The sequence below is a fragment of the Papio anubis genome, chromosome 20 (assembly GCF_008728515.1).
Source record: "Papio anubis isolate 15944 chromosome 20, Panubis1.0, whole genome shotgun sequence".
NCBI classification, from domain to species: domain Eukaryota; kingdom Metazoa; phylum Chordata; class Mammalia; order Primates; family Cercopithecidae; genus Papio; species Papio anubis.
The window spans coordinates 34,621,299-34,638,418 of NC_044995.1; the positions used below are offsets into that span (position 1 = coordinate 34,621,299).

Sequence of the window (17,120 nt, forward strand, 5' to 3'; positions counted from 1 at the left end):
CTCGGCTCACTGCAACCTCTGCCTCCCGGGTTCAAGCAATTCTCCACGTTAGACCATGAGGCCAGAGAATCCAGCTGATGACAGAGACAAATAATGATGTAGAAGGAGCTAGGGTTCCTGAAAGATGTGTGGCATTTGCTTTACCAGCCCTGAACAGTGTCTCTCCAGAGAAAGAGTAAACCTCAGTTTTGTTTTTTTTGTGTGTTTTTTTTTTTTTTTTTGGGGCAGTCTCGGCTCACCCTGGGCTGGAGTGCAGTGGCGGATCTCAGCTCACTGCAAGCTCCGCCTCCCTGGGTCCACATGATCTCCTGCCTCCCAGCCTCCAGAGTAGCTGGGACTGCAGGCGCCGCCACCCCTCGCCCGGCTAGTTTTTGTATTTTTAGTAGGAGGCGGGGACACCACGTGTTAGCCAGGATGGTCTTGATCTCCTGACCTAAGTGATCCAGCCGTCTCGGCCTCTAAAGATGCTGGGATTTGGGCTTGAGCCGCAGCAGCCTTGTTTAAGCCTCTAGTAATATCTGAATGTAATCTTCACTAACACCCCAGGATTCATTTCTTCTTTTAAAAAAAATTTATGTTGGCCGGTCACGGTGGCTCAAGCCTGTAATCCCAGCACTTTGGGAGGCCGAGGCGGGCGGATCACAAGGTCAGGAGATCGAGACCATCCTGGCTAACACAGTGAAACCCCGTCTCTACTAAAAAAATACAAAAAAACTAGCCGGGCGAGGTGGCGGGCGCCTGTAGTCCCAGCTACTCAGGAGGCTGAAGCAGGAGAATGGCGTGAACCCAGGAGGTGGAGCTTGCAGTGAGCTGAGATCCGGCCACTGTACTCCAGCCTGGGCAACAGAGCGAGACTCTTTCTCAAAAAAAAAAAAAAATTTTTGTTTTGGCCAAGTGCGGTGGCTCACAGCTGTAATCCCAGCACTCTGGGAAGCCAAGGCGGGTGGATCACGAGGTCAGGAGATCGAGACCATTTTTTTTTTTTCAAAAAAAAAAAAAGAAAAAATTATGTTTTTTTCAGCCGGTCATTGTGGCTCAAGCCTATAATCCCAGCACTTTGGGAGGCCAAGGCAGGTGGATCACCTGAGGTCAGGAATTTGAGACCAGCCTGGCCAACATGGTGAAACCCTGTCTCTACTAAAAATACAAAAAATAGCCAGGCATCATGGCGGGCGCCTGTAATCCTAGCTACTCAGGAGGCTGAGTCAGGAGACTCACTTGAACCCAGGAGGTGGAGGCTGCAGTGAGCTGAAATCGGACCACTGCACTGCAGCCTGAGCAACAGGGCGAAACTGTATCTCAAAAGAAAAAAGAAAACCATCAGATTATGAGACGGGCAAGGAAGAAAAATGCAACAGGAGGGGATACAGGATGGGCATGGAGGGGTCACGGAGGTGATGTTACCAAAGACCTAAATGAAAGGAAGCAAGGAGTCGGGCTCTGTGGTTCATGCCTGTAATCCCAGCACTTTGGGAGGTTGAGGCAAGTGGATCCCTTGAGGTCAGGAGTTCGAGAGCAGCCTGGCCAGTACGGTGAAACTTGATGTTTCTACTAAAAATACCAAAATTAGCCGGGAGTGGTGGCGGGTGCCTGTAGAACCAACTACTTGGGAGGCTGAGGCAGGAGAATCGTGTGAATCCATGAGGTGGAGGTTGCAGTGAGCTGAGATCACACCACTGCACTCCAGCCTGGATGATACAGCAAGACCGTGTCCCCCCCAAAAAGAAAGCGAGGGTTGCCTGGGTGCGGTGGCTCAAGCCTGTAATCCCAGCACTTTGGGAGGCCGAGGCGGGTGGATCACAAGGTCAGGAGATCGAGACTATCCTGGCTAACATGGTGAAACCCCGTCTCTACTAAAAATACAAAAAACTAGCCGGGCGCGGTAGCGGGCGCCTGTAGTCCCAGCTACTTGGGAGGCTGAGGCGGGAGAATGGCGTGAACCCGGGGGGCGGAGCTTGCAGTGAGCCGAGATCGCGCCACTGCACTCCAGCCTGGGAAGCACAGGGAGACCCCCGCCTAAAAAAAAAAAAAAAAAAAAAAGAAAGCGAGGGTCCAAGCCATGCAAAAAGCTGCAGGAAAGGAGCTATCAGGCAGCGGGCTCAGCACAGGCAAAGGCCCTGGGGTGGGAATGTGCTCAGCGAGCTCCAGGAACAGCAGGAAGTGGGTGCGCTGCAGGGAGACTGAGTGAGGGGCTGATGTTGCTGGGGAGAGGGGGAAGTGAAAGGGGCCACGTGGAGCCTTGTGGGATGGGTGGATTTCACTCCGAAGGCAAAACGGAGCAGGAAGAGTTGTCACTCTTGGGAAGAGTAGGAGATGGTGACAGCTCCAGGCAGAACTGTCCATGTGGGGTCCCTGCGCTGGTTGCTCAATTTCCCTTCGCTTCTCAGCCCTGTGTCCGCAGCTCTGGGGGCCACGGCCACCTGCCCTCACCCAGGCCCACAGCTGAGCTTACACTCAGCTCTCTTTGCTGTTTACCAACCTCCTTCCGGTCAGGCCCCGTCCCACTTCCTCACTCTCACATCTGAGTGGCCCGCCGGGACAAGATGTTGAAGGAAACTTCACTTTCTGTGGTTTCGGCTCCACTCTCACCCCGCACAGCCGCCTCTGCGTAGGTTTCAATTCCCACCTCCTGCTAAGCCGGGTGCCTCCTCTGGATCCCCCAGCAGAAGCCTGCGCATGGCTGGGCAGCCCCCATGCACCCACCAGCCTCCCACACTGTCATCCCTGGGGCCCCGAGAAAGCTGAAGCGTGGGCCATGAGCAGATGCACTCTGGGAAAATGTGCAGGAGCCCAGCACAGGGACACTAGACTCTCTGGTGCTTTCAAGGCTCTGAGCAGGTCTGCAGCGTGGCTGAATCCAGTGCGTGGCCCTGTCAGTGCAGTTGGAGCTCAGCAGAGGGTTGACTTATGTCCCCCACAGGACAGGTCTACATCCTGACCCAGGAAACTCAGCATGTGACCTTATTCGGAACGCTTATTCCAAATAAGCATTTATTTGGAACTTATTTGGAATACTCATTTGGTATCTTGAGCAATCCTAAATCCAATGAGAGGTGTCCTTTTAAGAAAAGAGGGCTGGGCACAATGGCTTATGCCTGTAATCCTAACACTTTGGCAGGCTGAGGCTGGAGGATCGCTTGATCTCAGGGATTCACGACCAACCTGGGCAACGTACCAAGACCCTGTCTCTACAAAAAAATTTGTACAAGTAGCCAGGCGTGGTGGTGCGCATCTGTAGCACCAGCTCCTTGGGAGGCTGAGGTGAGAGGATCGCTTTAGCCCAGGAGACGGAGGCTGCAGTGAGCTGTGATTGCACTACTGCACTCCAGCCTGGGTGACACACAGAGACCCTGTCTCAAAAAAATAAATAAACAGGAGGAGAGAACACGCAAGAGAAAGAAGTCCAAGTAAAGACAAGAGACTGGAGTGACACGGCCACAAGCTAAGGAATGCCAAGGACAGGAGGGGCCTGGGATGGGCTCTGCCTCAGAGCCTCCAGAGGGAATCAGCCCTTCCACCACCTTGACCTTGGATTTTTGATCTCTACAGCTAAGAGAGAATAAGAGAGAATACATTTGTGTATGTGCTTTTTTTTTTTTTTTAAGACGGAGTTTCACTCTTGTTGCCCAGGCTGGAGTGCAGTGGCGCAATCTTGGCTCACTGCAACCTCCGCCTCCCGGGTTCAAGCAATTCTCCTGTCTCAGCTACCCAAGTAGCTGGGATTACAGGCGCATGCCACCACACCCAGCTAATTTTTGTATTTTCAGTAGAGACGGGGTTTTGCCATATTGATCAGGCTGGTCTCAAACTCCTGACCTCGGGTGATCTGCCCGCCTCGGCCTCCCAAAGTGCTGCGTGGAGTGAACCACCATGTCCAGCCTTTTTTTTTTTTTTTTTTTTTTGAGACAGAGTCTTGCTCTGTCACCCAGAGTGGAGTGCAGTGGCACGATCTCAGCTCACTGCAACCTCTACCTCCCCGGTTTATGCGATTGTTGTGCCTCAGCCTCCCAAGTAGCTGGGACTACAGGTGCACACCACCACACCTAGCTAATTTTTGTATTTTTAGTAGAGACGAGATTTCACCATGTTGGCCAGGCTGGTCTCAAACACCTGACCTCAAGTGATCTGTCCACCTCATTCTCCCAAAGTGCTGGGATGACAGGTGTGAGCCACCTCGCCCAGCCTGTTGTCTTAGGAAATTCATCCATGGCGGCTATGCCCCAGGGCAGCAGGCTCCACCCTCCTCCCCACGGATGAGGTCTGTGGATCAGAACCTGGGCCAGGGCACCCTCAGGCCTGCTGCCATCAAAGACCACGAGACAGTGCAGATTTCCAGCAACGTTCCTTTTAATATCCGGATGCCCAGAGCCACAGCCTGTGTGTTGAGCCCCAGGCAGGGCTGGTGGCTGGACGCTGTTGGCTTCCAGCAGCAGCACCACCACCAGCTTTTCGAAAGGAGAACCGAGAGCGTGGTGGCCAGCAGGGGCCCAGCCCCTGGGGCCGTGTGCCTGGTCCCAGCTGCAGCGTCCCTCTGGCCAGCTACAAAGTGGAATGCTTCTCAAAGGGTACGGTCAGGAGTCGGGCAGCTGCCTCGTCCAAGAACCAGCACAGTTTCCCGGTGTGGGGCTGGACCAGGGCGGCAGGCACCGGGTTTTCCTCCTGGTCCTCCAAAATGCGCTGCAGAAGAGGACAGAAGAGTAAAGCCCTGCCTGCACCCCAGGCGCCGCCCCTCAGCACTCTCCTGGCTCCTTTGCCAAGGATAAATAAGACTCTTGTATCCTCGAAATGTGACGATGCCCAGCTCAGCTGTCCTAGTGCCAAACAGCAGGGACAGAGTCCCTTCCTTTCTATCCACTATAACTCTTTTATTTTATTTTATTTTATTTATTTTATTTATTTATTTTTTTTGAGACGGAGTCTGGCTCTGTCGCCCAGGCTGGAGTGCAGTGGCCGGATCTCAGCTCACTGCAAGCTCCGCCTCCCGGGTTCACGCCATTCTCCTGCCTCAGCCTCCCGAGTACCTGGGACTACAGGCGCCCGCCACCTCGCCCGGCTAATTTTTTTTTGTATTTTTTTAGTAGAGATGGGGTTTCACCGTGTTAGCCAGGCTGGTCTCGACCTCCTGACCTCGTGATCCGCCCGTCTCAGCCTCCCAAAGTGCTGAGATTACAGGCTTGAGCCACCGCACCCGGCCCCACTATAACTATTTTAATTAATTAATTTATTTTTTTGAGATGGAGTCTCGCTCTGTCGCCCAGGCTGGAGTGCAGTGATGCGATCTTGACTCACTGCAACCTCCGCCTCCCACGTTCAAGTGATTCTTCTGCCTCAGCCTCCCGAGTAGCTGGGATTACAGGCAAGTGCCACCACGCCCAGCTAACTTTTTTTCTTTTTTGAGACAAAGTCTCAATCTTGTTCCCCAGGCTGGAGTGCAATGGCACGATCTCGGCTCACTGCCACCTCCGCCTCCTGGGTTCAAGCGATTCTCCTGCCTCGGCCCCCCAAGTTGCTGGGATTATAGGCGCCTGCCACCACACCCGGCTAATTTTTGTATTTTTAATAGAGATGGTTTCACCATGTTGGCCAGGCTGATCTAGAACTCCTGACCTCAGGTGATCCACCCGCCTAGGCTTCCCAAAGTGCTGGGATAACAGGTGTGAGCCACCATGCCCGGCTGTGCCTTTTTATTTATAACACCACGTGACTTTCTTTTCTCTTGATTAGCCTTGTCAGGAGCTTGTCTATCTTTTAGATCTACTTACCATTAAAGTTTAAAATATATTAACTAACTCATTAATTTCTGATTTTAATTCCACTTAGTCCTGCCACTGACTTTTGTAGATTTATATTATTGTCCTTTTTCTAGTTTTTCTTTTTTCTTTTTTTGAGATGGAGTCTCACTCTGTCACCCAGGCTGGAGTGCAGTAGTGTGATCTCAGTTCACTGCAACCTCCGCCTCCCAGGTTCAAGTGATTCTCTTGCCTCAGCTTCCTGAGTAGCTGGGATTACAGGCGCCCACCACCATGCCCAGCTAATTTTTGTTTTTTTAGCAGAGATGGGGTTTCACCAGGTTGGCCAGGCTGGTCTGGAACTCCTGACCTCAGGTGATCCACCCGCCTTGGCCTCTCAAATGCTGGGCTTATAGGTATGAGCCACCGCACCCAGCCTATTATTGTCCTTTTTCTAATTCTACAGGAAAGCACTTAATTTATTTCGATGGTTTGCTACTTAATAATTTTTTAAAAATGCATTTGAATGCTATTAATTTACCTCTGAGTGCAGCTTTGGCCTCATCTCATCAAGTTCATTTCATAGCGGTTAATACCTAACTAGCCTTTAATGTAATTTCCTTTTTTATTTTTTCCTTTTTTTCTAATTGCAATTTCAAGTTCCCTTTCAACCCAAGAATGACTGAGTTTTCTTCAGATCTGATGCTTCAGCACAATAATGTCTGGGGCCATTATCTGTCCCTGGGGCCCACATGCCCATGAACTTCCCAGGACTAGAACCCTCTGCCGTTACCTTCAGAACAGTCGCCTTGCCTTCTCCGGTTGCCACAAAGATGACAGTTCGTGCTGCATTCAGGACAGGTAGCGTGAGGGTCACACGCTGTGGCGGTGGCTTCGGGGAGTCACTGATGGGAGCCACAATCTTCTCCCGCTCCTTGGGGAGGAAGCCCAGGGATGGAGGCAGAAGGATAATGTCACTTCAGCTTCTTGGACACTTACATACACCAGGCCTGGTCCAGCCACCATCCCATCCCATCCTAACAATCCCATGGTGGGTAGTTTAAGGTCCTTGTTTTAAGGGGCTGAACTGAGACCTGGAAGGGTTGAGCCCAGCAGAGGTACGCTGGTGGAGGCTGACTTGAACCCTGGCTCTAGACACCCCACCCCGCAGGTGGCCCTCCCTCTGGAAGTCCCAGATGTTAGGGACTGGACTCAGGACTAGGGCAGAACCCCGCATTGGAGTGCTCACCTGCAGGAGGGGGTGGTCTGGGAAGAGTGAGCAGGTGTGGCCATCAGGGCCCACCCCCAGGATTAGCAGGTCGAAAACTGGGATGGAGTCCCCTTGGAATGCCTGGGCGTGGGGAGAAGACAGTCTTGAGAGGTTGTAGGTGGCAGGGGCAGGGGAGACTCAGAGGACACAGAGACCATTGTCAGATAAAAAAATACAAGTAGCTGTGGCTGGGTGTGGTGGCTCATGCCTGAAATCTTGGCAATTTGGGAGGCCGAGGTGGGCGGATCACGAGGTCAGGAGTTCAAGACCAGCTTAGCCAACATAGTGAAACCCTGTCTCTACTAAAAATACAAAAATTAGCCGGGCATGATGGCAGGCGCCTGTAGTCCCAGATACTTGGGAGGTTGAGGCAGGAGAATTACTTGAGCTCGGGAGGCAAAGGTTGCAGTGAGCCGAAACTGCATCACTGCACTCCAGCCTAGGTGGCAGAGTGAGACTCCATCTCAAAAGAATAAAAAAAGGCCGGGCACGGTGGCTCACGCCTGTAATCCCAGCACTTTGGGAGGCCGAGATGGGTGGATCATGAGGTCCGGAGATCGAGACCATCCTGGCTAACATGGTGAAACCCCGTCTCTACTAAAAAATATAAAAAATTAGCCAGGTGCGGTGGCGGGCGTCTGTAGTCCCAGCTACTCAGGAGGCTGAGGCAGGAGAATAGCATAAACCCAGGAGGTGGAGCTTGCAGTGAGCCAAGATCGCGCCACTGCACTCCAGCCTGGGCGACAAAGCGATACTCCGTCTCAAAAAAAAAAAAAAGAAAGAATGAATGAAATACGAGTAGCTGTAACGCAGGAAACTGTGCTCAACCTAGCCTGTGATCAAAGCCACACCCATCATATTTCACCAAGATGTGAGGACCCAGGCCTGTTACCTGGGCAACAGAGGCTGGGTGGCCTTCAGGCTTCCCAGGGCAGGGCTGTGGCCTTGAAGAGGGGATTCCTCAAAGGGATCTGCCAGTTATCCCTGGGGCAGTTCCTGCTGGTGACAATCAGAAGGCCGCTCTGTTGCCCGGGGTGTGGCCACTTCGTGGATGTGACTCCCTTGCAGCTGCTCCTTGGGGCTCACCTGTCTCAGCTTCTTGGCGTAGTCCTCAGCCGCCTCCTCCACAGGCAGCTCGGGGTTAATGGTGATCACCTGGCTTTCTGGGATCGGCAATCTGGAGAGAAGATGCGTCTGCAGCCAACAGAGGGACAGTGTCACCAACAGTAACGTGACCACCTGGATCCTCCAGGGAGGCTATGACATTACTGTCGTAACACTCATTTACAGATGGGGAGACTGAGGCATGGGGAGGCTGGCGCATTTGTGCAAGGTCCTTCGGTTGGTGAGTGACACTTTGGTTGGTGAGTCACCTCTGGAAGGCTGGAAGCCAGGATCCTAAGCCCTGGGTGATGCCGCCTCTCAGGGCACAGGAGGTTCAAGGGCAAGAGGGAGCCCTGCTGCTCTTGGGGGGCTGGACAGGAGGGCAGCTCTCCTGGGCGAATCGAGATCATGGTGGTTCCTGCGGCGGCCAGCATTCCAACAGGAGTCTTTCAATTCCGTTGTATTTGGGGGGTTTCCCGGCCACAGCCTGCACGTGTCTAGCCAGCCCATTGTCCTGTTTCAAAGCCTCCAGGGTCCCACGGCCCTTGGGATAAAACTCAGCCCCTCACCGCCCTCCATGGAGAAGGGTGACCTTCTTCATTCCCACCCTCCCTCCTGACGCTGCCTGGGAAACTCCTATACATCCCTCAGGCCACCTCCTCCGAGCAGCCACCCCCGCCTGCACCTGCCCCACTATAGGGAGTGGGGGCCAGGTTTGCCCAGGCCCAGCACTTGTGGCCAACGCACAGTAGATGCCCTGGCCTGTGAATGGTGGAGGAGTTGGCAGCAGATTTAACTCAAAAGCACTTGGAGTCAGGCCTCCTGCAAGGAGAAAGCTGCAGCCCTATCCCGCTGAGATGCGCCTGGGGGGTCCTGATCTGCTCTGAGACGGCTTCCATGTCTCGGTGCCTCACTGTTGTGCAGAGTCTAGCTCAGTGAGCTGAGGCAATGCTAAGGTAAGCCACAAAGTAAACGCAGGGGCTGACTGCCTTGAATGCTGAGGAGTATGAGCTCCACACTGAGGGCACTGGGGAGCCAAGGAGGGTGTGTGAACTGGGGAGGGACACAATCGTATCCATAGTTGGAAAGATCGCTCTGCTTGGTCCAAGTTCCCTGTGTTAGTCTATGCATAGACACCATAAACTTGAGGCTTATAAACACCAGAAAATGGCCAGGCATGGTGGCTCACGGCTGTAATCCCAGCACTTTGGGAGGCTGAGGTGGGACAATTGGTTGAGCCCAGGAGTTTGAGACCAGCCTGGGCAGCACTTAATTGTGAGACTTCATATTTACTTTAAAAATTAGCAGCCTCACACGGTGGCTCATGCCTGTAATCCCAGCATTTTGGGAGGCCGAGGTGGGCGGATCACCTGAGGTCAGGAGTTGGAGACCAGCCTGACTAACATGGAGAAACCCTAAATACAAAAAACCTTAAATACAAAATCTACTAAAAATACAAAATTAGCTGGGCGTGGTGGTGAATGCCTGCAATCCCAGCTACGTGGGAGGCTGAAGCAGGAGAATCACTTGAACCCGGGAGGCAGAGGTTGCGGTGAGCTGAGATCGCGCCATTGCACTCCAGCCTGGGCAACAAGGGCGAAACACCGACCCAAAAAAAAAAAAAAAAAAACCATAGCTGGGCCTAGTGGTGTACACCTGTGGTCACAGCTAATGAGGAGGCTGAGGCAGGAGGATTGATAGAGCCCAGGAGTTGAAAGCTGCAGTAAGCCATGATCGTGCCTCTGCACTCTAGCCTGGGCAACACAGCAAGATCCTATCTCTAAAAAAGAAAGAAAAGGAAAGGAAAAGAAAAGAAAGTATAGGAAGGAAGGAAGGAAGGAAGGAGGGATGGAGAGAAGGAAGGGAGGGAGGGAGGGAGGAAGGGAGGGAAAGGAAACAGGGTCTTTCCAGATGTAATTAGTTAAGAACAAATCATAGTGGATTAGTGTAGGTCCTAAATCCAATGACTGGCATCCTTATATAAGACGAGAAGACACACAGAATCCGAGAAGGCCGTGTGCAGACAGAGGCAGGAACTGGAATGATGTGACCCCAAGACAAGGAACGCCCAGAGCCCCCAGAAGATGGAGGAGAAAATGAAGGATCCTCCCAAAGAGCTTTCAGATGGGGCATGACCCCATCAACACCTTGATTTCAGACTTCTGGCCTCTAGAACGGTGAGAGAATAAATTCCTGTGGTTTTAAGCCGCTCAGTTTGTGGTCATTTGTTATGTAGCCCTAGGGAACCAATACAATTCCCCTCACAGAGAACTGGCAGAAGGAGCAAGTCCTGGCTCCAGATTTGTTCCCATCACACGGCCTTGGCCTTGGCTGAGCCCTCTTGCCGCAGCTTGACCACGGCCAGCTCCTGCACGTGCTCCAGCTCTCAGCTCAAATGGCACCTTCTCAGGACCTCCCACCCCATAGCCCTTGACGAATGCTCACTCCCTATTCACTAGCACTCTGCAGCATTTCACAATTATTTATTTATTTATTTAGAGACACAGTCTCAACTGTCACCCAGGCTGGAGTGCAGTGGCACGATCTCAGCTCACTGCTCCTACATTCAAGCGATTCTCCTGCCTCAGCCTCCCCCGTAGCTGGGATTACAGGCGCGCGCCACCACACCCAGCTAACTTTTGTATTTTTAGTAGAGATGGGGTCTCACCATGTTGGCTAGGCTGGTCTCCAACACCTGACCTCAGGAGATCCGCCCTCCTCGGCCTCCCAAAGTGCTGGGATTACAGGCACGAGCCACCACACCCGGCCAAAAACCCGCTTTTTTTTTCCTTTAAGACAAAGTCTCGCTCTGTTGCCCAGGTTGGAGTGTAATGGCATGATCTCCACACACTGCAATCTCCACCTCCCGGGTTCAAGCGATTCTCCTGCCTCAGTCTCCCGAGCAGCTGGGATTACAGGCACGCACCACCACGCCTGGCTAATTTTTGTATTTTTAGTAGAGACAGGTTTCACCATATTGGTCACGTTGGTCTCAAACTCCTGACCTTGTGATCTGCCTGCCTCAGCCTCCCAAAGTGCTGGGATTACAAGCATGAGCCAACGCGCCCAGCCAATTTTTGTATTTTTTTTTTAGTAGAGACGGGGTTTTGCCACGTTGGCCAGGCTGGTCTCGAAATCCTGACCTCAGGTGATCCACCCACCTCAGCCTCCCAAAGTGCTGGGATTACAGGTGTGAGCCACCATGCCCGGGCAAAACCCGCTTTTTAATGATGCTCTTGGAAAACACACACAGGAAAGCGGAAGTTAAATGTGTCCCCAACTACGAAGTCAGATGAGGCAGGGTCACACCCTGGCTGCCCCTCTGGTCACTAGATGCCTTGGGCAGGTAAGCTCTCCTCTTCTGGCCTCAGTTTCTCCATCTGTGAAATGGGTGTAACATCTCATAGGCTGTGGCACGGATTCATGAATTGATGCATATAAAGCATTCAGTAAGCCTTTTCTCTTAATAAAAAACCCACAAAGCCATCATCAGCTCAAGATTCTATGCAAAGAGAAGACGACACACCCAGCATGGGGTGTCCCTTGACGCTGCCAGGCTCAGGTGACTTGAGGTTCCTGGTCTTTGAGCCCGCCCCTCCCACTCTTCCCTTGGCCAGACCAAGGCTCCTCCAAGCCTCAGTTTCCCTGTCTATAAAAAGAGCGCGTTCCTCTGATTCTATAGAATCCTTAGGCTCAATTCCAAAGATAAAGAGCCTAGAAGCAGAGCCATCAGAGCGGCAAAGCTGCCCAGGGATCCTCGAGGACTCGCCGGGGTTAGAGATCACGACCCTGAGACTCAGGCTCTACACCCCATTCCTCGTGCCCCCGTCCGCTACGGGGCTGAGTTATGGGCATCCTATTGACATGGGCCACTCGGATTCCCTTCCAGGCCCTTGCCCGTGCCGTTCCTTCTGCCTGGCCACCGGATGAAGCATGAAGACGGACTACAAGTAGACCATTTCTAGCCCTGCCCAGATAAATGCAGAGGGCGCAGTGAGATCCTGCGGGACCCACTGTAGGCGGGGTTCAGGCGGACGGCGAGCCCAGTCGGCAAGACCCCCAGCGGCCCCCGTAGCCGAGGTGCAGGCAGTGGGCGTGGCCCTCCCGGCATGACCCCCCAGGAGCCCCGTAGCCGAAGTGCAAGCGGTGGGCGCGGCCTTCTTGGCATGACCCCCAGCGGCCCACGTAGTCGAGGTGCAGGCAGTGGGCTCGGCCCTCTCGGCGTGACTCCCAACGGCCCCCGTAACCGAGGTGCAGGCAGTGGGCGCGGCCCTCTCGGCATGGCCCCCGGCGGCCTCCGTAGCTGGGGTGTAGGTGGTAGCTGTGGCCCTCTCGGCGTGACCCCCGGCGGCCCCCGTAGCTCTCACCCGGTAGAGGCCGTACGTGCTCTCGGCGTGATCGAAGGGCACGAGGCGCTCGTCGCAGAAGCCCAGCGTCCAGCGCGCTAGGCTGACTGGCCCGGCAGGGGCGACGGCGGCGGGCAACTCGCGGGCTAGCATCGAGACGAGGCTCCCGCCCGACAGGCCGAGCGCGAAACGGGCGCGGGCCCCCGCCAGGCAGCATGCTGCGCGCTGGGCCACCAGCTGCGCTAGCGACGCACCCAGCTCCTGGGGGCTCGAGAACACCGAGATGAGGCCCGGGGCCGGCGCGGCCATGGCGAGGGCGGCGGCGGGGAGGCGGAAGCGCTCCCGACGGCCGCTAGTACGCCTGCGCAAGGGCCGGCCCCGCCGCTCGGCTTCGAGTACTTTGGGCGATTGCCTTTGGTACATGCGCAATGAGGCAAGTGAAGCACCGCGAGTGTCGGGTGGTCGGTCCGGCCCTACCCATTGAATCTTTCTCTGCTGTGGCTGAGTCGAAGTGAGTTCGGGAAGCCAGTGCGCGAATGCTCAATCTTGCGGTATCAGGGAGTGCCAGAGAGGGGAGCTCAAGAAGAGGATGTCCTTTAGAGGTGGCAGGGATTTTCTGGAGGAGGGCATATTTTGACGAGTTTTAAAATTCCTGCACCTTTAAACATATTTATCTTGTTGCTAGTTGTTGTCCACCCCCGTTAATTAAAATATAAGCCCCATAAACTTAGGGATATTGTTTTTTTCACTAAATGCCTTGTAAGCTTCCTGAACTGTGCTTGGCACAAAGTAGGGTATGAGGCCGAGCGCAGTGGCTCATGCTTGTAATCCCAGCCCTTTGGGAGGCCGAAGTGGGCGGATCACCCGAGGTCGGGAGTTCCAGACCAGCCTGGCCAACATGGTGAAATCCCGTCTCTACTAAAAATTTAAAAAATTAGCCGGGCGTAGTGGCGCGTGCCTGTAATCCCAGCTACTCGGGAGGCTGAGGCAGGAGAATCGCTTGAACCCGGGAGGCGGAGGTTGCAGTGAGCCGAGATCATGCCACTGCACTCCAGCTTGGGCAACAGAGCAAGACTCCATCTCAGAAAAAAGTACGGGATGAAAATATGCTTGTTGAATTTTTTTGTTTGTTTGTTTTAACTTTTTCCGGGGGGACGGGCTCCATATATATATGGTCTAGGCTGGTCTTGAACTCCTGGGTTCAAGCGATCTTCCCGCCTCGGCCTCCCAAAGTAGTAGCATTCAGGCAAGAGCTACCGCGCCTGGCCATGCCTATTGAATTTCTTCAGCTAACCCTCCTAGTGTGCTGTTGTGTACCTCTGAGTGCCCAGAAAGGCCTCCAATCGAGTTCTTGCCTGGACAGAGGGCTGGAAGGGGAAGAAGGCCTGGTGGACCCGGGGAGGCAGGGCCACTTCTGAGAGTGGGACATTTCAGTGAGGTGTGTAAGCACAGTTCAGCTCACACAGGTAGTGGATTTTAAAATCAGTAGCAAATTAAGAAAACGATTCCATTTACCATAGCATCATAAAGAATAAAGCAGGAATAAATTTAATGAAAGAAGTACAAGACCTTGTTCATTGAGAGCTGTAGCTGGGCTTGGTGGCTCACACCTGTAATCCCAGCACTTTGGGAAGCCAAGGCTGGACCTGGTGGCAGCTGCCTGTGGTCCCAGCTACTTGGGAGGCTGTGGTGGGAGGATCACTTGAGCCCAGGAGGCTAAGGCTGCAGTGAGCTGTGTTCCTGCCACTCCACTCCAGCCTGGGCAATAGAGTGAGACCCTGTCTCAGAACAAGCAAAATAACTAAAACTTTGCTGAAAAAAATATTAAAGATGATCTAAATAAATGGTAAGACTTCCACGTTCATGGATTGGAAAGCATAATATTGTTAAGATGGCAGTACTCCACAAATTGGTCTACAGATGCAATGTAATCCCTTTCAAATTTACAGTGTTTTTGTTGAAATTGACAAATTGATCCTAAAATCCATAATAAATTGCAAATGGCCCCCAAATAGCCAAAACAATTTTGAATAGGAGGACTCATACTTTCTCATTTCAAACTTAATAAAAAGGTACAGTAATCAGAACAGTGTGGTATTGGCATAAGGATGACAAATAAATGATTGGAACTGATGCAGAAATAAACCCATACATATATGGTCAACTCATCTTTGGCAACTGTGCCAGGACTATTCAAAAAGAAAGGAGGGCTGGGTGTGGTGGCTGACACCTGTAATTCCAGCACTTTGGGAGGCTGAGGTGGGCGGATCACCTGAGGTCGGGAGTTCAAGACCAGCCTGACCAACATGGAGAAACACCGTCTCTATTAAAAATACAAAAAAGTAGCCCAGCGTAGCGGCGCGTGCCTGCAATCCCAGCTACTCGGGAGGCTGAGGCAGGAGAATGGCTTGAACCTGGGAGGCGGAGGCTGCAGTGAGTCAGATTGCACCACTGCACTCCAGCCTAGGTGACAGAGTGAGACTCCATCTCAAAAAAAAAAAAAAAAAAAAAGCACTTGCTCACCTGCACGCAAGGGTCACCCACTCAGCACCCTCTCCCAGCAAAAGCTCTGTCACCTCCTGTCCCGAGATAGAGACAACAAACAGGAGGCCAACATTATGACACGGGGAGGGGGACAGTAGAGGTGAGTCAGTTGAGAGTACAGTAGTCCCCGCTTAGTCAAAGTTTCTTTCTGAGGTTTCCACAGTTCAAACATATTACATGGAAAATTCCAGAAATAAGCAATTCATAAGTTTTAAATTGCGTGCTGTTCTGAGGAGCATGATGAAATCTTGGACTGCCTTGCTCCGTCCCTCTCTGTCGCGCCCAGGGTCATGAATCACCCCTTTGTCCAGCAGATCCATGCTGGAGACACCAATCCCTCCACGCCCACTCATTTGTCACTTAGTAGCCTCCTGGTTATGAGATCCAAAAACCAGTATAAATTGGGCACGGTGACTCACACCTGTTATCCCAGCACTTTGGGAGGCCAAGGCAGGAGGATGGCTTGAGCCCAGGAGTTATAGACCACTCTGGGCAATACAGTGGGACCTCATCTCTGCAGACAAATCAAAAAATTAGCTGGGCGTGATGGTGCACATCTGTAGTCCCAGCCATGCAGGAGGCTGATGGATGATTGATTGAGTGTGGGAGGTCAAGGCTGCAGTGAGCCATGATCATGCCACTGTACTCCGGTCTGGGCAACAGAATAAGACCTTGTCTTAAAAATAAATAAATTAGGCCGGGCGCGGTGGCTCAAGCCTGTAATCCCAGCACTTTGGGAGGCCGAGACGGGCGGATCACGAGGTCAGGAGATCGAGACCATCCTGGCTAACACAGTGAAACCCCGTCTCTACTAAAAATACAAAAACTTAGCCGGGCGAGGTGGCGGGCGCCTGTAGTCCCAGCTACTCGGGAGGCTGAGGCAGGAGAATGGCGTAAACCCGGGAGGCGGAGCTTGCAGTGAGCTGAGATCCGGCCACTGCACTCCAGCCTGGGTGACAGAGCGAGACTCCGTCTTAAAATAAATAAATAAATAAATAAATAAATAAATAAATTAGGCCGGGCGCGGTGGCTGACGCCTGTAATTCCAGCACTTTGGGAGGCCGAGGCGGGCGGATCACGAGGTCAGGAGATCAAGACTCATCTTGGCTAACACGGTGAAACCCTGTCTCTACTAAAAATACAAAAAATTAACCGGGCGCCTGTAGTCCCAGCTACTCGGGAGGCTGAGACAGGAGAATGGCGTGAACCCAGGAGGCGGAGCTTGCAGTGAGCCGAGATCGTGCCACTGCACTCCAGCCTGGGAGACAGCAGGACTCCGTCTCAAAAATAAATTAATTAATTAAATTAAAATTAGAAAGGGAGGAAAGGATGAAGGAAAGAAAAGAGGAAAGGAGGGAGGGAGGAAGGGAAAGAAAAAGAGAAGAAAAGGAAAGAAAGGAAGAAAGAAAAGAAACGAAACATATTTAGGGCTCAGTATTATGGTCAGTTTCAGGCATCGATTTGGGGTCTTGGAACATATCCCCTAGGGATTGGGAGGAATACTATATAGACTCCTGAGCTTGGAGTCCTGGGTTCGAATCCCAGCTCAGATGGCCACCCCAGCAGGCCTAGCGACTTTCACCCAGAGCTCTCACAGCAGCTGGCCTGTACACGGAAGGACACTCCCAGGGCAGCCACAGGTGCCAGGACACACCGTGATCGGAGCCATCCTGCAACACCTGCAGGAACTCACAGGCAGATTGGCCATCCCTCCCCTGCAACCACACAGGCCAGCGCAGGCCTGTGAGGCCCACACCCTGCAGGGAGGTGCCTCCCCTCGGCAGGCCAGCGAGGGGGCCAAGCCGAGGGCCCCTGCCCCAAGGTCCCCTTGGTCTTGCAGAGGGGGCCGCATGGTACGAGGTCCCACCTTTTTTTTTTTTTTGAGACAGAGTCTCGCTCTGTCACCAGGGATGGAGTGCAGTGGCACCATCTCAGCTCACTGCAACCTCCACCTCCTGGGCTCAAGCAGTTCTCCTGCCTCAGCCTCCGGGGTTGCTGGGATTACAGGTGCGCACCACCACGCCTGGCTATCTTTTGTATTTCCTTCCTTTCTCCCTTTCTCCCACACCACCACGCCTGACTCCTTTTTGTCTTTTTGTATTTCTTTCCTCCCTCCCTCTTTCCCTC

General features: G+C 53.0%; 1 protein-coding gene across 1 annotated transcript; it reads right to left on the reverse strand.

The window, feature by feature from the left end:
- Nucleotides 1–4,329: 4,329 nt before the first annotated feature.
- On the reverse strand, nt 4,330–13,287 carry PGLS (6-phosphogluconolactonase). The gene is made up of 5 exons (XM_003915141.4): nt 12,471–13,287; nt 8,086–8,193; nt 6,979–7,080; nt 6,523–6,663; nt 4,330–4,677 (listed from the first exon to the last, which is right to left on the reverse strand). The coding sequence occupies exons 1-5, from the start codon at nt 12,870–12,872 to the stop codon at nt 4,540–4,542; spliced, it is 891 nt and encodes a 296-aa protein (XP_003915190.2). The 5' UTR covers nt 12,873–13,287; the 3' UTR covers nt 4,330–4,539.
- Between the last annotated feature and the right edge of the window lie 3,833 nt (nt 13,288–17,120).